At 45.5% G+C, this 20,349-nt stretch overlaps 1 protein-coding gene across 6 annotated transcripts in view; it reads left to right on the forward strand.

Annotated features, from left to right (window-relative positions):
- Nucleotides 1–20,349, forward strand: part of Ranbp17 (RAN binding protein 17) — a 285,238-nt gene that overhangs the window by 252,310 nt on the left and 12,579 nt on the right. For 5 of the 6 annotated variants that reach the window (XM_078052377.1, XM_078052392.1, XM_078052386.1 and 2 more), the window contains one exon: nucleotides 5,918–6,084. The exons of the other annotated variant lie outside the window; for it this stretch is intronic. In XM_078052377.1, coding sequence (XP_077908503.1) covers nucleotides 5,918–6,084 — 167 coding nt within the window. The remainder of the gene's footprint in view (nucleotides 1–5,917; nucleotides 6,085–20,349) is intronic. 6 annotated transcript variants of the gene reach the window in all.

The following is a 20,349-nucleotide window of genomic DNA, read 5'->3' on the forward strand; positions in this document are numbered from 1 at the left end:
TTCTCCAGGTTTCTTTTAGTAGTATTTTCTCCTGTTCCATCCTTTCACTTTTTTAAAAAAAATGTGGGGGTTTTCATTTTGTTACTTGTTGGTTTGGGGTACTGAGGATTAGACCAAGAGGATTTTATCCCTGAGCTACACTCCTCACATGCACACACACTTTTTTTTTTTTTTTTTTTTTTAAGATACAGGATCTTACTTAGTGCCAAGGCTGACCTGGAACTTGCAGCTCTCCTGTCCCAGCCTCCCAGGTCCCACACAGCACCTCTGACTGTTGTCCTCTGCCTCTCTTTTTCAGTTTTAAGCTTGAGAGTGGGCACACCTGGGTAATCCAGGATAACTTCCCTATTTTAAGGTCAGCTGATTAGCAAACTTTGTTCCATCTGCAATTCCCCATCATTTAACCTAACATTTAGTTTCTGGGGATAGGACAAGAACATTTGCCAACACGTAGCATGTATATATCAAATCTGACAGCTGCTGCTTTCTGATCAGTATTTCATCCAGTTAGTGTAACTAGCAGTGTTTGCTTTCTCTTTATCCTGTCTGCCTATGTTTTTGCCTTTTTTTCTGCATTATTTTAGTTTGGGTTAATTGAACATTTTTCATGAGTCCCTCTTATGTCCCCTGTGGTCTTTAGCCAGCCTCTTTATTTTTCAGTAGTGGTCTAGGTTTTTAAAATCAACATCTTCAAATAATATCCATTTACTTCTGAAGAAAATCTGCCTCTGTTTCCATTAGATCCAGGCTCCTGTTACATGTGTGCTGTGTACCTCTTACTCTTGGTCTTGGTCTACAAGTCGGTGACACACTGTCTGGTTTGTTTTGTTTTGTTATGTGGTTTTTTTTTGGGGGGGGGGGTTGTCTGTTCTGTTTGCTTTTTGTCTCTCTGTACTTCATTTTGAGTAGTTTCTAGAGCTGTATCACAAGTTCACTAATCTTTGGTTCTACATTAACTAATCTGCTATTAATCCAATATTTCTTTTATTTCAAACATTGTGTTTTTATTCTCAGAAACTGAATTTGGGGATTTTGTTTTGTTTTTTTAAAGAGATGGGAAGTCTAACTTTTTGTCCAGGCTGGCCCTGAGCTCCTGGGCTCAAGTGATCTTCCTGCCTTGGCCACTTAAGTAGATAGGACTACAGGCAGGTGTCACCATGCCTGGGTTCAGGCCTTTTTATATGTTCCATTTTCTCCCCATCAGATTCATGTTTTCTTTTAACCTTGATAATATTTAAAGATTCATAACAACTTTTTAAAAGTCCTTGTCTACTAAAGTCATTTCCGGATCTGTTTCTATTGATTTATTTTTTCTTTATGGCTCATATTTTTTCATTTTCTGTGCCTTGCAATTTTTGATTGGATGCCAGACATTGTGATTTTTATGTTGTTTAGTGTTGAATTTTGATTTTAGATTTTTTTTTCCAAGATTTTTGAATTTTGTTCTTTCAGTTGAGTACCCTTTAGAGATTTGAGATGAAGTAGCAGCCTTTATTTTGGAGTAACTGAGCCCCTCTACTGAGGTGTGACCCCTGTAAGGACACTTCAGTGCTCTCTGTATGGTGAGTTATGCCCAGCTCTTCGTAATCTTCAGGGATCGTGTGGCCCACTGCTTTTCAGCCATGGGGAGCTTGTGCTGCTGTTTGCACAGTTCACTGTTCAGATGCACCCTGGAAAGGACTCCCTTGCAATTCTCTGGGCCTCTTCTCTTCTTCAGGCCCCACACTCCAGTGGTCTGCACCACAAATCCCAGCTGCCTCCGCTCCCCAGATACCAGTCTCCCTCTCTGCAGCTCAGGAGATCACGGGCTTTGCTTGGGTTTCTTGTCCTGGCCTGCGGCCTTGGAAGCTGCTTTGGGAAGTGGGCTTCCATATTTGTCAGTACCACCACATCTGTCTCCCTCTTCTCTGGTTTAATAGGCCTATGCTGCTTGTTGTGCAATAATTGAAAAACATTGTTTCATATATTTTGTCCTGTTTTCTTGTTTACCACGGCAAGAGGGCGAATTCTCATAGCATCTAATTCTTCATGGGCAAGAAGTCTTGTCTTTTATTATTACAGTGTAGCTTGACAGTCTTTTTTTTAATCTCACATCATAGTAATACTAAAGATTTTGAATTAGTTGCAAGCAGCTGTGTTCTTCTCAAAGCGTGATCTTGATCAGTCCTGAAATCTGTATATTCTAATGAGACCAAGGGACTCTTAACAAAGTAACAGTGCAGAGGGAAGGCCGATCTTGGATTCAAGTGTGTGGTTGTAGGCCCTGGGCCTTCCATGTCCACCCCTGCGTTCTCAGCACTCCCTAGGTGGGCAGTTCTCCAGGAGCACTGGTTGTCCTTGTTTTATACCTGATTATAAGCTTCTGAAGGACAGAACAGTGTCCCTGCTGGGACAGGGGAGTGAACCAGACTGAGGCACTGGGAGCCACCGGGTTTTCCTGTGAAATTCATTCTTAATTAAATGTATGTGAGAATAAAAGTAGGCAACTCATAATTTCAAACACATTCTTAAATATGTGGTCTGCATGTACTATGAGAGCAGAATCCCAGGAACTCTGAAGAGCTTGGAGATGCTGCCCATCCCAGCGCGCTCCAGAGGGAAGTGGGCCACCTTGGTAAGAAGCTGAGTGTGGGTCCTCACGCGGTGTGCTGTGTAGGCAGTGTTAAGCACTTGCGACAGACTGCAGGTGAAGCTCAGGGAAGTCAGACATGGAAGGAGTGTAGATTTAGACCCAAACTTATCCGGTTTTTTAAACTGCTGCACCTCCCAAATAGGCGTTTTGTCTTGGAAATTGCCTTTCAAATGGCGTTTTCCCAAGACCTTCGTCCTCCCCTGTGTTGTGGTGAGTGTTGAGCTGAAGCCAAGGGCTCCACCCCGTTATGGCCCTCCCTGACCCTGAGTGAAGCACTCTTTTCTGCAGAGTTAACTTCTCAGTGCTGCCTGGCCTGGGCCTTGGTGAGCCGGAGACTGTTAATGATGCATGTGCTTCCTGCAGGCCCCCGAAGGAAGAAGGAGCACTTGGCTCCTCAGTGTGAAACAAGCTGCCAGAGAGGTCTAAGTACATAGCAGGCTAAAAATCACTTACAGCGTTGTCTAAATTTGGCTATAATCCTTTTGAAAAGACTCTTCAGCACCAAGAATTAGGACAAAATTTGAAAATTCCTGATTTCTCCTGGCCTTTCTGTCAGGAGAGTCTCAGGATTTGAGTCTCACACGGTATCTTACGCTGCAGATAAAGAAGCCAGTAAGAAGGTAGAGTTCTCTGCACTGTTCATTCTGCTTTTGACCAAATACCCTTGATCCTTGGGATTCCGTACTTTTCAATCCACCTGGAAATACCATTTCTCTTTTTCAAAGCTCCTAGCCATAAATCAGCCATAATGGAAGGTCTCCTCACAGCGAGGGTGCTGCCCGGCCTCTGCCTCTGAAGTGTTCATCTGGCTTTCCCACAGCTGACTCCAAGGATTGGAGCCTTTTAATGCAATCTTCATGGCACGTGGTCACCACATCTATGTGAAGTCTTTAAAATTTGTGTTTGATTGATAGCATATTGCTCTTCGCTGGTGAGGGGAACCCTATCGTTCCTCCTTGCCTTTGTGGATGTTAAGTTACTTGTCTGTGTACTTCCATGGCTGGGACTCCAAATGTAGAAATATGAAGGGAAAAGAAAAGCAACCCCACTCAACAGATCTGTCTGACTCTTAGGCCTGTTCTGTCTCCCAGGGTTAGAAAACCAAAATTCCCCTCCTATAAAGTAACCCAGTTACCAGGAAGAGATGAAAAATCAATTTGCCAATTAATTGATCAGTCAAATGCCACAGCTCTAGTAGAGGGGAAAGAAACTTCTTTCTTAAAAGCCTTGTCCTTGTCCTTGTCCAGGCCTGTCTTGTAGGTTTTCATTCACCTCTGGTCCCCCGATTCTGTGTCAGCTCCTGTTGTCCCTTCTGTATTTCAGAATTTGCCTAAAACCTCCTCCTTCGTATTTCCATGACCTGTCTCTGAAATGATGTGAGTTTTTAAACTACAGTGTTGTGTTAGTGTGAGGTATTGCTACTAAATACAGCTCAAGATCTTCTCTAGAAAACTTTTTCAGGATAGCTTTAGCTTCCCATTCTTTTAAGTGATTCAGCTAGTATTTCAGCTTTAATCTATGTGGGATATATATGGGCCTCAGAATCTTAGCCGTGAGTAAGATGAATAAGAAACTCTTCTCTTGCAAAGTTTATAATCCACCTACTTCTCTTTTGAGACTACTATATTCACCATTTTTAATTGTTTCTTAATATAATCAGAAACTCCCAGGGGGTGTCAAGATGTCATTGTTAGCCTTAAAATATGGGCAGTGTCAAGCTATAAGTTGAAAAATCATGGAGTTTGGATAAACGATTTTATCTCTTGAGTTTTAGTGGGGTGTATGTGTCGCTCCCCACCTCTCCCTGCAGTGCTGGGATCAAACCCAGGGCTTTATACATGCTAGGCAAACTCTACCACTATGTTGTATCCCCAGGTCTCTATTTTCTCATTTTAAAAATGTAGGGCTGGGGATGTGGCTCAAGCAGTAGCGCACTTGCCTGGCATGCGTGCGGCCCAGGTTCAATCCTCAGCACCACATACAAACAAAGATGTTGTGTCCGCCGAAAACTAAAAAATAAATAAATAAATAAATAAATGTAAATAATACCTAATTACAGAATAATTGTTAAATCTGATGAGATGATCATTTTAGTGTACAAAGAAGAGTCTCGATATATATGGCTGCTGCACTATGTCAGCTGCTCGCTCAAGCCTTCAGTGGCACCTCTCTTGATTTTCAAATTAAATGTACCTCAACCCCCTTTGCACCCCCTTGACTAAGACCCCAACCTACTGTGTCAGCCTTCACTCGCTTGACTTCCTGTAGATTCTTCACTCAAGTCAAGGTCCTGCTTCCTGAGTACATCCTTCTTACCACGATGGCAAACCAGTAGGACATGCAGTTTCTCAAGCGCCCACTATGATATAAGGCTTCGGATGCTTGTGGACATGTTTGCTTAATACCTGGTTTTAACATAGTGGTTTAGAATCTGGGTCCAGACTCTGCCACCTCCTTGCTTATTTTCATACGTTGGCTGCACAGGGGTTCAGCTGGGTGTCATTGGACAACTCACTTCATCTCTCTAAGCCTCAGTGTCCTCACCTATAAATGGGGGTAATGACAAGAGTAATCATTAGGGTGCTGTTGTGAGGATTAAAAATAACAATCCATGCAAATCACTGAACATAGTAACTAACACATAGAGAAAAGTGAAGTGGTGCTTTCCAGGTACCAACACAGCAGGTGATTGGAAACAGTGGGATTTGAAACCAGAATCTGTGGCTCCAGCATCTGCCCCTTTCCCACTCTCCCACCTCATATTGATCTCTACCTGAAAAACGTCCTTCCTGAGATCTAAATTGCCAGCCTGTGTCAGGGGATGCCTTCTTCGCCAAGCTCTCCTGGATTCCCATCTCTGTGTGATCTCCCTCAGAGTCCTAAGCCGTATGTTACCCATTTCTCCAGAGCAGTGTGCAGTGATGACTTGTGTGCCAGAGTATGAGCTATCTAACCCTGGGTGGGTTTCCCCTGAAGCTCAGAGCTTTCTGCACCAGGTAGATGCTTAATAAACAGTCACTTGAATTGAACATATGCAGTTAAGTCCCAGAGAACTCCGGCTAGTGCCAGCTAGGAATAATTTGCTTGTGAAGGTGTCTCCTTGCCAGGCCCTGTGGTCCACACTTGGCTTAAGGAAAGAAGCAAGGCAGTGTGCCCTCAAGCAGCTTGAGTTTGGTGGAATTGTTTTGAAACCAGGTGATGATTCTCTTTTAATGGAGACAGTAGAGTGTCCAAAGCTGCACACACTTCCATGATGCAGTGAATCTCTCTCTGTCGCCTGTACAGATACGGTCGTCTGCTCCAGCTGCTGTGCCAGTCTAGACTACATCGTCACCTACCTCTTCAAGCACATAGCGAAAGAGGGCAAGAAGCCACTTCGCTGCAGAGAGGCTGCCCAGGCTGGTCAGAGACTATTACATTTTATGCAACAAAACCCAGATGTCCTGCAGCAGGTAACCTAGCTTAAGAAACAGTGGCCCAGAGGCAGCCTGGTCCCTGAACACCAAGAACAAGCGTTCTTTGTTGTTGTTTTTGTTTCTGTTTTTCAGTTGTTCTCCTTATTTTCAGTTGTTCTCCTTAGACAGACATGACTGCAGAGTGTATTTTGGCGTGTTACACATGCGCGGAGTATGGCTTGTTCTGATGAGCATCCTATTCTTAGGGTCGTGCGCCACATGGAGTCTCACTGGGCTGTGTTCACATGTGAACATGGGAAAGCTGTGGGAACAGCCAGCTGACCCTGTAGAGCTTATTCTCTGAGTATTTTCCTTGAAAGTGGGAGTGGCCCCAGGTTCACCCACCCTCAAGAGATCCAGATGTCCTCCACCTCACCTCAGTGAGGCTAGAATTCAAAAACAGACAGTTCTTCCAGAGATCTGAGAAAAAGAGGGCAGAACTGGAACTAGAAGTAGTGATCACCAATTTCTTTCTGGAGCCTCTGAGGGTGTCGTGTAGTTGCCCTGGTCGGGCTCTGGTGTGTCTTGTGAGGCCACCTCGCCTTTGCTGGGCTCCTAGGCTTTGCCAGGCAGCCAGCTAGGCACTGCCACTCATCAGATTGTAGTTAGTGTTGCTCCCAATTTAAGATGAGGAGTCACAGTTCAGACAGATGAAAGAATATTCCCAGGAGCATTTAATTAGTAAGTGATAAAACCATATCATTATATTTTCTAATTGGCGAATGGGGTTTAGATTCAACACTGTTCTTTAAAAGTCTTGCAGTTCACAGTGACACCACGCCAGGCATGTTTCGAAAAGAATAATGCCATTTTTTATGGCTATACTGCCACTACACTCTTCCGCTAAGTTTGGAATGTAATATTTTTATATTGTTGTTTTCTCTTGCCAAATTATATCCATAATTGTCTTTGATTTGCAAACATAAATACTTCAACAGTATCTTGCTACAGTGTCATTAGTGAGCAAACAAGTCACCTGCAACCCGCAGAAAAGTCACTGTAAGTAAAAAATGATAAAAATAGCATGGGACAGCATGGACAGGCTTCTTCCTGGTTGTTGTTTTTGCTGATATGGAAATGAAATTGTGTAAACTTTGTCTGTGGGGACATTTCATTTAACCAGTTTTTTTCTGAGGAGGGGGAGGGGAGCATAGTTCATGTTTTAAGCAATAGCAGAGGGCTATCACCCAGAGCTGTTTGTGCAGGTGGGTGATGTCTAGCTCACATCTGTTGAGTACTCACTACACACAAGGGACAGGAGCCATTCCGACACGAAAGAACTGATTTCTCTCCTTCAAAAGTTCCTTGTCGTGAAGGACAGAGACGAGTAACCAGCCAGTGTTTTGGTAATTCCATGGATACAGTGATGATAGGGACGGTGAGGCTCTTGCAGGGGCCTTCCCATTAAGACTCACAACAGCCCTGGAATCTGGATGCTACCACCGCACTTGACAGTGCACACACTGAGGGGCAGCAGGGTTACGCAGGAGCGGAACTTGAACCAGGGCTGTTGAGCGCCAATGCCTGGTCCTCACTCCTCGCACCGTTGACTATCGTGTTGCCAGGTCCCCTGGAATGCCCTCTCCATCAAGGTTTGGTGCTCCTCTCTCCCACCAGCCATCTCCATCCCCAGCCAGATGCAGGGGACTCTGATGGGGTTGGGAGTGTCATAGCACTTGAGTGTGTTGCGTGGAGAAGGTTGAGAACCACCAACTCAGAGCGCATCCTCACTGAACAAGATAAATATCTGTGGACTGGCCAGAAAGCAGACCAAGCCCTACCGTGGCAAAAAGCAGGTCCACCACCAAGTCCTCGTGCCAGCTTTCAGCCATACATCACTGTATTGCCCCATAAACTTCAGCAGACAGTTGGTAGAAAATATGAGCAAAGTCAGGAGGCTTTGAGCAAGGGTCTTCCTGGGCTACCCTCACCTATTGGCTTAAGCCATTTCTGTGTGTTAATGATACTTGGTAATCCTTCACTTTGCAGCATACAACTAAGTAGTGATATATCTTTATTAACAGTGGAATCCATTCTATTTATTTGGAATGTAGGCTTTCAGATAGCATTTTAAATATTAATGACTGGTCTCTGGTAGTCAGCATAAATATGATTTGCATTAGCACCAGGTTGTATCATCTTGAGTGCTCTGATGTCAACTGTTGGGTATAGTAATATCTGACATCATCTCCTCAGGTCACTGACAACTTTGACCTCTATTCTTATGCACAGTTTCTGTCGTCTCAAAAGCTCTTTTGAATTGATTTGAAATTTTGACTCTTCCCTTTATGAGGCAGTAAAATTGATAATTATTCAGATGGGAACTGAGTGCTGAGTGAAAAATCAATTCCACCCGCTCTCTGCTGCGTATAAAATTACTTGTGAGTCGGCTGGACTGAACGGATGGCCAGAGTAAAAGCAGCAGGCAGGGGCAGTGGGAAGAATTAGCTGGACAGAGCGCATAGCCTGAGGGATGGACCTGGAAAAGAGGGAGTGAGCCAGTTGGGGGTTATTATGAGCAGGATGGGTCCCATTGATCATCTGTTTACATCAGCTTTCCAAAACCTTATAAATCAGCCCTGAAGAGCAGCGGGGCCCAAGATTCAGCCTCTTACCAGAGGGACTTTGTATTAAATTATTCTCATTCTCACACTCAGATGAAAAGTGAGCCATTGATTATTCATCGGTTGCCCATTAAAAGCTGTTTTTATAGATGATTTGCCTATCACAGAAGGTAATGAACAAGGTTGTTGCTTCATATCTTGAGGTTTCAGTTTTCAAGGCATCTGTGTGGTTAAGTAATGCCTAACCCTATTAAAAGGAATGGGTTACAAATTGCTTAACAGTGCTGAAAAACTAGACCCTAATGACTAATTGTGCTTGGAGTTTAGAGGGGGTTTGTCAGCTCTTTAAACTAAACTGATGTAATGATACTGCAATTATTTACTACTTTGAACTGCTTTCCTCCAACCTGGACCTGTTTTGCTGGAAGCGTAACTAGAAGAAGAGTGTCAGTTCCAAACTGCAGCAGGTACAGCTCCTCTGGCCTGCCGAGACATACGAGGGCCTCTGAGGGTTCCAGCATCCTCACGAGCTTTCCTGTTTGCGTGCCGCAGCCTGGGAAGGACAGGTTAAGTGCCTCTCACCTGCAAATGTGTTTATTATAAACGGCTCTGTGGCTTTAGCTCATCTCTGGATATTCTTCAGATAAGCTATCTTCCGTATTTTGCAACCCAATCTAACTTGGCAAGCATTAAAGTTTAGTCTGCTTGAAGATTCATTAAGTGAATCTATATCAAGAAAGGATTCTCGCCTCATCAGCACGTTTTGACCTGACAGTCCAGTTTACATGGAGAGGGGTGTGACTCCCACAGTGCTGTTATGCCAAGAGGTGGATAAACTAGAACAGACCAACAGTCCCAGGGATCAGGTCACTAACCACCACTGATGGGTGGTGCGATAGACACTGGTCTGCTACAGTAATTTGTAAAGTAGTAGTTGTGTAGTAGTCATGTGAAATGTTCCGCACTAGTTGGGGTGTATGCATTGTAACCAGTAGATCAGCATCCACGTAGTTACATCCTGAGTTATAACACAGATTCATTCAAATACGGTGAATGGATGAGCATGTTTTATAGAATTAGAGGAGCACTTCAGAGATGCGGTTGATTCTATTTGAAATGATAAGAATTCTGATGCAGAATTCATCTCAAAATCAGAATTCCATTTAAAACGAGGTGCTCTAGAAATAGTAGCAGCTTCCACTGAAGTAGAACAAGAATGATGTGATTGTCAGTATCACTGATTAGATTATGCAATTAACTCAAGATATTTTTAGTAATTAGAGTGTCCAACACCCATATCTTTGTGCAGAGGACTAGAGTAGTTAGATTTGAATTTGTCGCCCTCGTCTATTTATCTATTTAGCTCAAGCCAGAGAAGTTCTAATTGTGATTTCCTCCGTCCCTCCCCCCCTTCCCTCTCTCTCTTTTATTTTTTATTTATTTATTTTTGCTAACACGACGTTTAACTACAAATTGTGAAGAGCTGTCAGGAGCTGTAAGAATCGTACTTCAGTAGGGATGTAACTGAAAGAACATTCGCCCTTTTCCTCAATCAGTCAGTCAATCAATGAAAATTGCTTTTGTCTAGTGCTCTTCATGACATGCATCCCAAAGTGAATTACAGCAAAAGGGAAATCATCTGCTCTTTTTTCATTTCTGTGTTTAGAGTGAAACGATATTGCTCAACATTTTGACATACTATATGAGACATCTTTCATACTTAAGATGCCATTCCATAATACCAAGTAGGAGAAAGTGCAGTCGCATCTTTAACTGATGTTGAGACTTTGGCCTTAGAACCTCAGCAAGATCCTCACAGTAGAAAATATCTAAGCAGGTAAAACATGGTCACATCTCTTACCCTCTTTAAAAAATAATTAGCCAGATGTCTTAATGTTATGAAAAACTATTTCTTGTGATCCTTAAACAAAAAAGTGTGCTTTTCGTGTAATTTATTAGCTCAGTCTGGTTGATTTGTAGCTTTATTAAAAAAAATATATCAGTAGATTGATCTCAAAACCAAGCAGAGAGTGTTCCCAATTCGATCAGAGTTGAAGGCAGCCACGGGCCTGTCGTGAGACACTGCAGATAGGAGCCCTTCACGGCAGAGCTGTTTTCCATGGTGCTGCTGGGATCCTGGTCCTGTCCACACACTGTGGACACACATAGTGCCAGACACACTGTGTGCTTCTGGGAGAGAGTATTGGCAGAATGGAAGCACATTTGGGTCGTTTCTTTGCATACTGTTCAGGGAAACTCCTTTACATGTGCCTGACCTGACCTCATCACTGTGTCCCTGTGAAGGTGCAGTCTTGTCATCACCATTTCATGGGTACAGAAACCAAGGCAGGAGGAGACTGAGTAACTGTCCCAGCATCACAGAGCCTGTGGAGGACACAGTCTCAGCCTGGAACTCAACCTTCGGAGCTCCTGGCCCAGCCGCAGAGCTGCTGCCCCTTAGTGTACATGGTGTTTCCTGACCGGCAGCGGGTGGTAGGTTTTGTGCACTTAGGGTGGGACAGTCTGAATGCCACATGAGTCCCACTGGGGCTGTCCTTAAGGTAAAGTGGTTTAGCATCGTCATCCTATACCCCAACTTCGTCCTGCAGCTGGACAGAACAGATGGGCGGTGACCCATAGAGTGACGGGCAAAGCAGAGGGAAGTGACTTTGCCAGCTGGTGCAGAAAAAGCCCTGTGGCTTCCACCATCACTAAGGCAAGGCCAACAGTGCTCCTCTCTGTCATCTATAGCCAGGGCATAAAGCTTAGTAGAGCGTGTGTCCTTGAGGAGGCCAGAGTCTGGTAATGTTGGTGGCTTTTTTCAGGCCTTGAGATAGCTGTTGAGGTCTACTTAAGGTGTCTGCCCTCGGTAGCAGCACTGGCCCTGTGAATAGAGGCGGGAGGTTTACACCTGTGCCCAGCCCAGCTGCGCTTGGTGCTGACTCTCACCGCTGATTCCTTCACCTCTTTGTGGTGTAATCTGCCTTTTAAAGGAGCCTCCTGCTGACCACTACCATTAGTTCTGCTGGTGGTCTCCTCAGCACGCCTGGGTCCCCTGGAGCCCCACTAAGGCAGCTGTAAGGTAACAATCAGCAATAAAATCCCAAAAGGGAATAAACCCCTAAGAATGAAAAATTTGTGTCTATCATCCCCAAAGACGAGTTAAGAAAATTAATGATTAATTTTAAAAATAGAAAAACACTAGTTTTTTAAAACTAAAATGGCATTTTAACTATGATATTATAGAATTGTCTGTACATCTTTAGAAGGATGATTCTACTCCAGATCCTTTGTTATTAAACATACCTTTGCCATCTTGATTTCATTTTTATTATAGAACTATTTATTGGATGACTATTTCAACTGTAATAAAATAGTATTTTTAAACAGAAAAAAAAACAGTTAAAATAGAAACCTGTTCTTGATTTATGAATCATCAAATTAATGTCATAGCCAGAGTGATACATTTTAGAGTAGTTTTTTTTTTCTTTTTTTTTTCCTAAAATAAATCACCTTCATCTTGATACTTGTATCAGCCCCAGCAGAGCCTCATCAGTAAATGTCTGCAAAGCAAACCCCCCCAAAAAGAATGTTCGGAAGTACAGTTTTAGCTGTCTGATCTCACACGTTCTTGGACTATTGCAGCATAGTAAGCCAAATGGTAGTTCTAAGGTAAGATTATGTCATAATACACTATAGGATAGCCCTGAGGAAATTCCACAAGAAAATTTTATTGTAACATGAAGAATGAAAAAAGTACTTCAGGTTTCTTCCAAATTGTTGACAGAACAGAGAGGGCCCTCCCATCCCGCTAGGACATGTGTTTTCCTACCTCTAAGCACAGTGTAAGGATGTAATCCATTGGTAGCATGACTAGCCTTATTAATTGAAAGGGGTGGGATCCACCAGATGTAGCCCAAGCCAGCAGAGAGTTGGGTGGCTAGGCAACAGCAGAGACACCATATTGAGTGAGCCAGAATCCAGTCTCCAAGTCATTTATTTCAGCCAGTGACAATACATTTAAACTCCTGTGCCTCAGCAGTGATTGATGGTTTAATATCATATATAATTTTTTTAATGAAGGAAAACCATTTAAATATGTTACCATTTGCACTGGTATTCTCTTATGTACATAACTGCATTTAATCATTATGGGGATTGTTTTTATACTTGTGTAATTTGTATCCAAGAAATAACTGTCAAAGCCATCTCAGGCTGTTGCTGGAAATGGTACAGTGTGCTTCATACTTGAATAGATTCATTCTTCCCTGCACATAATTAAGAGTGTGGAGCTTTCACTGCACCACATAGGAATTCCATGTTTACATTTCTAAGATAAGAAATTAGCCGCAATGTGCTTTTTCAGGTTTCCATTTTCTGGGGCCATGATATTTAAGTACCTTAGTTTTTGTACCACTGTATGATTTGAAGAGTTTGATTTTAAGACTTTTAATATTAAAATACATAATAAAATTTTATTATCTAATTATAAGAGGGTTTAGCCTCTTATTAAAGTTGCTAAATCAGGCCTAGATTAGCATTATAATGGCACAGTTTGACATGGAATACTCAAAAGTCAAGTTCGAGGGAAGGGAGGGGTTTTTTGTTGTTGTTTTGGGGGGTTTTCTCCTACCCTGGCCCCTCACACAACAAGGATGAAATGCATGTTTAGAAACAAACAAGGAGCAATTTGGGACGCTGGAGAAGGAGTGGAGGTGTCAGCCCAGGATGGTACCCTTAGGCAAGGCAGCTGGTGTATGTAGCCTTTTGTTGATCTGCTACTGGTTTATGTAGCCTTTAGGCCGCCACCAGAAACAATCACTCCTACAGGGTCAGCTGCTGGTCAGAAGCAAAGTAAGAAAAGATTTTGCGTCCAAACGCGGCAGCCATAATTTCTGTACAGCTGGCACCTGCTACTGGTGCACAGCATGAAGGTGAAAGGTCAAAGAGGCAGTTGTTCAAAACTCAAGAATGGCTTAAAGGGACTTGTAGATTAATCTGCTTTATTAACTTCTGTATATTAGATAACTATTGCTGTGAATGACAGTACATCTTTTTGAATAAGTCGCATCTCTTTCTCTTTTAAATTAGCTTTTGAGTAATGAATATTAAATAGAAAGATTTTCAGGGGTAATTAAATGAAAACAGAATGATGTCATTTTACAATTATATCTGTGTGTTTATAGAATAGGGGAATTATAATGTTTTCCAATGCACTTAAAAAAACAGCTCCTCATAAAGTAGAATTTGGAATAAATAAGTCACATATCCATTAGCCTTTGTCTTTAAACTGAAAAACATGACGGAGTTTGGACTTGGCATGAAATCACTGGGTGCCAGTGGCTAGATTTGGTGTTCCCAGGGGCTCCAAATGTTTTCTTTATGAATTAAAGTGACTGCAATCTGTCATCGTTCTTTTATCTACAGTTTAGCACAGTCAGTTTGCTGTTAGTCTAGAGCAAATGTTCTCAGAATAGCCAAGGAGTTGTAAAAAGGGAACAATGGTTCTGCCTTCTCCTCACACGCGTGCAGAGCAGGTAGAGAGTGTTTCCTAAGCGGGAAAGGCAGAGCTCTCAGAGCCTGTCACCCGTGTGGCCACAGCAAGCAGAATGATTCTCCGCTCTTCACCAACAACGGTTGGCATAAGTGGTTGTCATCGTAAAGCAAGACTAAAAGGAGTCCAATAGATGTGTCCTTTTTAAAAACTTCTGCACCCGAAACATTGCTTTAGGAATTTTCCATGATGAGATTCTGACACCACCTCTGCAAAGGTTCAGCAGGCTGTTTGGAAGGGAGACTTCTGTCTGCCTGCCGACATGCAGGGACAGTGAGTTCTGATGGTTTTTGTCGTCATCGTGGTGGTGTTCGTTTCTCAGAGAAAGAAAGTACTAGAGAGGACATCTGCACTTTTGTGCTGCTGTGGCACTGGCAGCGACATTTATCCAAAATCCACAAACTGGTCATCTGGGGTTTCAGTTGCACGCCCAGGTTTTGACCCAGGTGCAGTCTTTCTACCCCGAGAAGGAGGTATAGGACAGGATCATGTCCTGCCTCCCACCCATCTCACCTGTAGGGGTGTCCCACAGATCAGGTTAGGAGCCGCCCCTGGAAAGCAGGCAGCCCTCTTGGCACCTTCCTCAAGATCAAGACTTCACGCCACCCTGCGCAGCCTTTGTTCCTGGACCCGAAAGGCAGCACAGAAGGAAGAAGGTGGTGGCGCCTGATGTGGAGAAGGAAGGAGAGTACTACGTGAGCCAGCTCCGTGGTGCTAGGTGCTGGGTGCCGGGTGCATGCGCACATTTGTAGTCAAGGTTCTCGACTTTGTGAGGTATTTTTGTCTATTTTATAATCGAAATATTATAATTAAGGCTCTGAGAAGTCAGGTAACTCCCTCAGCACATACAGCCAATAAGCAGCAGAACCTGGGATTTATGTCCCCTCTGTGCCATTCTTCTAGATGGCGTGGGAGTAGGGCTGCTTGGGGTGGGAGAGTGGCAGGAGGAAGTGTGATTCACAGATCCCTCACTGAGCCTAGAGTTCCTTTCTCTGAGGAGCAAGACTTGACCAAGCCCTGAGCAGAGCCCTTCGTCAATGATTCCTCCCTCCCTTTGGTGCCAGGGACGGAACCCAGGGCCTCACACATGCTAGACAAGCTCTCCACCACTGAGCCACATCCTCCGTCCTTTCTCCCGAGATTTAGCAGCTGGCACTTAGGTGCTCGTCATCCCTTGGTCCTCACTTCGGTTGAGAACTCATGAGCAATGGGGCAGCCGTTCCCTACCATACTCTCAGAGGCAGCTGGTCTGCAAGGGGAGAAGAAAGAACCACCGTGCTGAGAGGACAGCCCAGGGAAGAGACTAGAACGACTGCAACCGCCACAGCTGCACTTCTGAGCCCTTGAGAGGCATTCCTGGCTGTGGGTTCAGAGGCCACCCTGATATCAAAACCCAGGGCTTGGAGATATCTCCTGCTCAAAGTGTAGATGCTCAAGGGAGCGTGAACAGAGTGAGCCAGGGAGAGAGAGTCGCTCAGTCACACGCAAAACGAGCCTTCACTTGTGAAGTGAGAAGCAGGCAGCAGGCACCTTTTCTTTTTTACTTTACCTTTTTTTCTTTTTCTCGAAAGGAAAATGCCCACTTTTGTACCTATATGTGAAAAGTGTCCCCTCCAGAAGAGTCGCAGCCCTAGACTTCTTCACAAGATGACTTGACTTTGAAAGTCCTGGCTGCTGCTGTGGCCCCACCCACATGTCCAGCCTTTGCTGAGGTTTTTTCTGTGACAAGCATTCTCTGTTCACACCATGGCCTGGGGTGTGTGCAGAGTGGCTCCAGTCTTGACCCCAGAGTGACTTTTGTCTCATTTAGTCCTTCTGCATATGTCTGGCATGCAAGAAGGAGGTAAACCTGGTGATTCTTCCCATTCACAGGAGGTCTTCGTGTCTAATACCTCTTCCAGATCTCTAGCAGCCTGGTGGACAGATAAGGTCAACATGGGGTTTCAGAACTCGAGACTCTAAGTTCATCAGCCCTAAGTGCATGGGAGCACTATGCAGGCTCAAGGGGGAAATAACTTGCCCAAAGTCTCAACAGCCACTAAAGAGTGGTGCCTAGGGCTGTGGTCTGTGTCTCCACAAAGGTCCCCAGGGTGGATGTTGGGAGGTGGGACCTAGTGGAGCTTCTGTGGCTGCTGGGGGCAAGATGCAGTTTGCAGAGATTGTTACAAAGGAGCAGGCCTGGTTCCCCTGCTGCCTGCTCCTGACTCAAGTGTGCTCCTTCCTCTGTGTGCATTCCCGCCATAATAATGTCACCCACCAGATACCCAAAACTGTAATCTAAATGAAACCTGTTTTCTCCACACATGGCTTGCCTTGGGTGTCTCCTCACAGTGACAGAAAGCAGACTCATTGACATTATCACCGAGGACTCTGTCTCTAGACTCACAGTATTCACCACACCAAGCTCCCTAGGCCACCCTACCCCTGCTTCCTGGCATTTTTTCCTACCCCTTCACCCCACCAAGGGAGACAGCAGGACAGTAAATGGCAAGATTTCTCCTGCCTTCATATCTCTTACTGGCATTGTGAATGCTAAGAGAAGCCCTTGAGGTTTTGAAGGAAGGGCACAGTATAATGTGAGGATTGGCTTCATGATGACATAGTTTGTTCATTTTGCAATTATGACTGGTTTTTCAGATAACCTGCAGAGCAAATCATGTGATTCCCAAAGTATATTTTTATGCCGGACATGAGAATCTGACCTTCACATTCATTTCTTTCTCAGCTCTTAGAAAGTTAAGCGTGCAGTCACCACAGAGGGGCTGTGAGTTAGGGGCGTGCAAGAAGGACCTCTTTGGTGTGATCTGATGTGAAGAACAGGGTAGAACTCGGTTCTCTGAACCTCTCAGGAGTTAAGCTGCCTCGTGCTTTGCACCCCAGAACTCTTGCTTGTTTGTTCTGTGTGTATGTCATGCTGAGGAGAAGAGCAACTGAGTGCTCTCAGACTGCTAAAGTTCAGTCCTCCCTCCAAAGGTTTGTTTTTGTTTGTTTGTTTGTTTTTTAGTTTTCATCGGACACAACATCTTTGGTTTTTTTGTTTTTGCTTTTGTATGTGGTGCTGAGGATCGAACCCAGGCCGCACACATGCCAGGCAAGCACGCTACTGCTTGAGCCACATCCTCAGTCCTCTCCAAAGGTTTTAATGGAAATACTCTGTGTGTGTCGAGAGCTTGGTTTCACAGTGGTCAGAGCAGATGGGTTCTGCATCTAGCATGCAGACTGAATTCCAGTCAGGCCACTTCTGACTGTGTCCTTGGACTCATTACTTCACCTCTTTGAAGCTTACCATGGCTATCGTGGAGTCCATGGGCTCCATGGAACTGGCCCAGTCGGACGGCTGAGCTGTCTGCTGCTGTGGGCTCCTGCCCAGATTCCCCAGGACTGTGATTGAGCCTCCCTGTGTGCTCTCTCCCTGTCCGTCGCTCCCTGGGCGGACAGGGAGTGGTACCGTGGAGGAGGAAAACATTCTGGTCCATGCATACTTGATGAAAGTCCTGTGAAGGGACAGCATCCAGTAAACTACCAAGGATGGAAAGTGCCTGGAGAAGAATCTCTTGGGCCCCAAGGCAAGCCACCAGGAAGGAGGGCCTAGCCAGAGCTCTGTGGACGCCGCACTTAGCGTGGCATCTCACTTTAGATGGAACAGAGAAGTGCACTCAGGGCACCGAGAGCATCCATTAGAGATAAGTGCTTTCGGGATGCTTTCTCTGCGACCCTGCAGTCTGCAAGGAAGCGAGCTGGTGGGTGGCAGGGAGAGGGCAGTGTCTACCCAGGCTCCAACAGCTCCATGAGGCCAGGGCCACCTTCTGTTCCCCTCTGTCCCAGTGGGGCTGGACACAGGGTAGGAGGGCAGTGATTCTTTGAGCGGTGAATAAGCCTGAGAAATGAAAAGTGGGCGGAAAGAAGGGGGAAAGGGAGCATTCCCAGCACAGACAGGTGCTCCGTGGTGCGTGTCACAAGTGTGCACCTGACACCTGAGAGGAGCTGGCAATTGATAGGGCGGACTTGAGATGTGCACAGGGAAGGTGACCTTTTGGATTACAAGAGATTCATAGTCCCCAGAGGCCCAGCCCAGTGTGGCAACTAGAAAAGTCCCACCTAAGTAACTGAAGGACTCATCCCAAGAGGGAGCCCGCCCCTCCCCCTGTGCACCCTGTCATTTCCTCAGCCCGTGCATTAGACAGAGGCCGGAAACAAATTGACAGGCATCTGGAGGAAAGTACCTCAAGTGATTTAGGAGAATGGAAGGGCTGGCTTATGGGGCCAGATTAAAGAAGCTAAATATGTATAGCTTGCCTAAGTGACAACTAAATGGTGCACTGGATAAGTCTATAAATACTTGGAAGATGTACATGCCAAGGAGGAAAGGGAATTACTTAGCATGGCACGGTGGCATATTGGCATAATGGGAGAATATTAAGAAAGGGAAAGCAGAGGCTGAACATCAATAAAAAGCTTCCTGACAAGGAGAACCATTTCTGACGGGGGACACTGAAGCTGTGCTGTAGGCCATGGGAACAGTGGCGGTGTAATTCCTCAAGGTATGGGCCACAGGGCCAGCACGGCAGGAGCAGGAGCCAGGCACATGATGTGCTGCTTCTGGGGAGAACTCAGATGGCCTAGACCTCAGGGACGGTCAGACCGCAGCCCAGCACTGCCTCACTGCCAGAAAGACTGGCATAGTTCCGTGACCTCACTTCGTGCAGGATAAAACCTGGTTCTCTAGCACAGGGACCAGCCGCCCAGATCAGTGGCCTTGGCTCCCAGCAGCGCTCCCACACCCTGTCCAGGGCACAGGGCTGCTCAGCCTTCCCAGTCCATTGCCAGACCTTTCACTCACCTGCCCTGCTTCCACCTGACCACCAGTCAGACTTCACCTGTTCTCCACGGCAGATCGTGTCTCCCTCTCTGCAAAGCCTTCCCTGCCTATCCCTGCCCCTCTGGCCTCGGGGCCTCCTGTGCTGGCCTCTGTTTATGGAACTTATGACACTGTCCTGTCATTGTTGCTGTACTGTGGCTCCCAGGGATGGCACTGTGAGGCCCCATCACCTGTATATCACCAGGGTCTGACATGGAGCCTGGCTAAAGCACACAGTGTGTGTCTGAAAACCTGCAGGAGCAAGGATCTACTCCTGCTCTCTCGGTCTGCTTCGTTCCTTGGGCCCCAAACATATTTATTAAGGGAAAAGAACTTCCACATCTAAGTAGCTTCTTTGAATCATCTTCCCAGCCTCTTGGCCAGCACTTTTGTGGCCATTTAGACAAACTCCAGCCTGGATGGCAACATGCCCTCCCCTGTGGTTTAAATGTGAACACCTTAATGGAAAATGCTTTTGAGGGGCCCAATGAATTGTCGACAAAAATACTTCTTTTCTCTCCACAAAAACATTTTGAATATAAGTAAAAGAATCCTCCATTGGTGGCTGATGAATATTTTTAGGTCCATTTACCCACGTCCCTTCAGGAAGTCAGGGGAAATGATGTGACAGAAGCAGTGAAGCCTGGACCCTCCTCCCTGGGGATGGTGTCTTTGTGCAGGAGGGGCCCGCCTGCATGTGGTCTGGGGTGGATGGGACTCCTGGATGTTGGCCACTGCAGCCTTGACGTGGATGGCCGCAGTCCCAGCTTCCCCATCATTAGTGTCTGTGGGCGTGGCCAGTGCTGCCAGGGTCTGCGCACGTGCCCTGAGCGGCTCCCTTCCTTTGCCAGGTGATCCCACAGTTGACCTATTGCCTGTTGGACCACTGAGCAATGGGACCCTCCACTGTGGGTGGCATTTCTGAGGCCCTCCTTTCACTGGGCACTCTTGACATTCCAGATCTGTCTGCAGCTGCAGTGTCATTGTATGTCTTAGAAGGAATTCACTGAGGGGAGGACAGGGTGTATCCTCAAGGATCCGGCCAGTCCTCATCCCTTGCACACTGAACTGTGGCTGTGGTATCTGGCGGGCTCCAGGGCTGACCTGGAGTCACATTCTCATCAATGCCTCATTTTCTAAATGGCGGACCTCATCATCCCACCTGACCCTTAAAAATCCTTTGAAGGCTGCTGCTCTGGGTGTCCTTCTCAGACCCAAGGCATACAAGCCTGTTCATAGCCTGGACCTGCCCAGTCTTCTCCCTTCACCCTTCAGTCTATTCTCTG

The sequence above is a fragment of the Ictidomys tridecemlineatus genome, chromosome 1, assembly GCF_052094955.1.
Source record: "Ictidomys tridecemlineatus isolate mIctTri1 chromosome 1, mIctTri1.hap1, whole genome shotgun sequence".
NCBI lineage: Eukaryota > Metazoa > Chordata > Mammalia > Rodentia > Sciuridae > Ictidomys > Ictidomys tridecemlineatus.